The sequence below is a fragment of the Phytophthora parasitica genome, assembly GCF_000247585.1.
Source record: "Phytophthora parasitica INRA-310 unplaced genomic scaffold supercont2.34, whole genome shotgun sequence".
NCBI lineage: Eukaryota > Oomycota > Peronosporomycetes > Peronosporales > Peronosporaceae > Phytophthora > Phytophthora nicotianae.
The window spans coordinates 133,551-134,839 of NW_008649020.1; the positions used below are offsets into that span (position 1 = coordinate 133,551).

At 51.4% G+C, this 1,289-nt stretch overlaps 1 protein-coding gene across 1 annotated transcript; it reads left to right on the top strand.

Annotated features, from left to right (window-relative positions):
* Positions 1–536: 536 nt before the first annotated feature.
* PPTG_12813 (hypothetical protein) lies at positions 537–1,258 on the top strand (the record flags this gene model as incomplete). Its single annotated transcript, XM_008909507.1, has 2 exons — positions 537–879; positions 1,041–1,258. The coding sequence occupies 2 exons, from the start codon at positions 537–539 to the stop codon at positions 1,256–1,258; spliced, it is 561 nt and encodes a 186-aa protein (XP_008907755.1).
* Positions 1,259–1,289: the final 31 nt, after the last annotated feature.

The window sequence follows — 1,289 nt, forward strand, 5'->3', positions numbered from 1 at the left end:
ATTTTGTCTGGTGCGAAGTCCCTTGTGTGGCTTATCGTCTATATCTCGAAGACGATCCCACTGGTTCCAGTTTGTTGTCACTCGCACATAAATACTGCTATGAGGGATAGAAGGCGCTCGCATTGCTGGGTGCACTGGGTCTTGTAAAACAAAAAGTGTTGGCCTGTCGTGTCACTTGTGTTTCCTCTTGTGGCTTTCTCTCACAAAGGATTAGTATCGACTACGGATACTCTCGAAGTTACGGCCCACATCACTAAAAGACACTTGACAACAAATACAGTTTGAAACCAATATATGAATATATAAAAACGCAATCCACACAGATACTCTTGAGTGGTGTAGCGTTTTTAGGAGAATCTACGAGATTACTGGATCGGGCTTCCCACAAATATTGGGCCAGATCGTGTACAGTAGAAGCTCGGCTGCGAGAGCTGCGAAGTCGGCGTGCTACCAGGAGGGAACCCTTGGTTACTGTTCTTCTTTAGTAGTATTGAAAAGGGCTGAGCGGTGGAGGAGGAGGTCACACAAGTATCGCAATGATTCTCACATTCTCCAAATTTCTCAAGCGCTTCACCACAATCGTCCCCTGCGTGGAGGTCCGCCGCGCAACGGCGCGACCACAGGCACCTTCAAGCGCGCACGTTCGCCTCCCCCTGTGCACACAAGTGTTTCTGACCTGCTTGCCATGCTTCCGGGTTCTGCCGTTGCTGCATAGCGCTTCGAACCGCCCCAAGTACGCCCGCCGACTAGAAACGGTACGGTACGTCTCGAGTTGGGTGCTGTACAGCTTGCTCGCGCTGTGTGATGCTTGGGTTTGCTTCTTGTTCGTCGCAGGTCCAGTCGTAGCTGCTGGCACTGGTGCAGATGATGCTGTGGGAGGTGAGAGAACCTCTCGGACGCCATCAAGCGCGACTTAGTCAGGTCGAAACTGCATACGTACGTATTCCCACGGCATCACCCAACCCTATCATGAAGATACTTGTGATGCTTGGTCAACTTGATATGTTCCAGTTCGCTGACACCGGTCTTAATCTGGGTAGGGCAAGTACAGAAGACAATCGGGTGGCCGCAATTCGTATGTGCCATCGCTGGTTCGATCCAGTATCTTCAGGTAGCAGCAGATCTGTGTCTTGACAACCAGCGATCTACTGTAAAACACCCGGCTCGGCTTCGCAAACAACTCCAGCTTCACAACGTCCCACCGCAGTTGCGAGTCTACGACTTTGATCTGGACTCGAAAGGTCGGCATCGTTCGTAACTCACCAACAACCACGCCAAGCCCGCTTTGC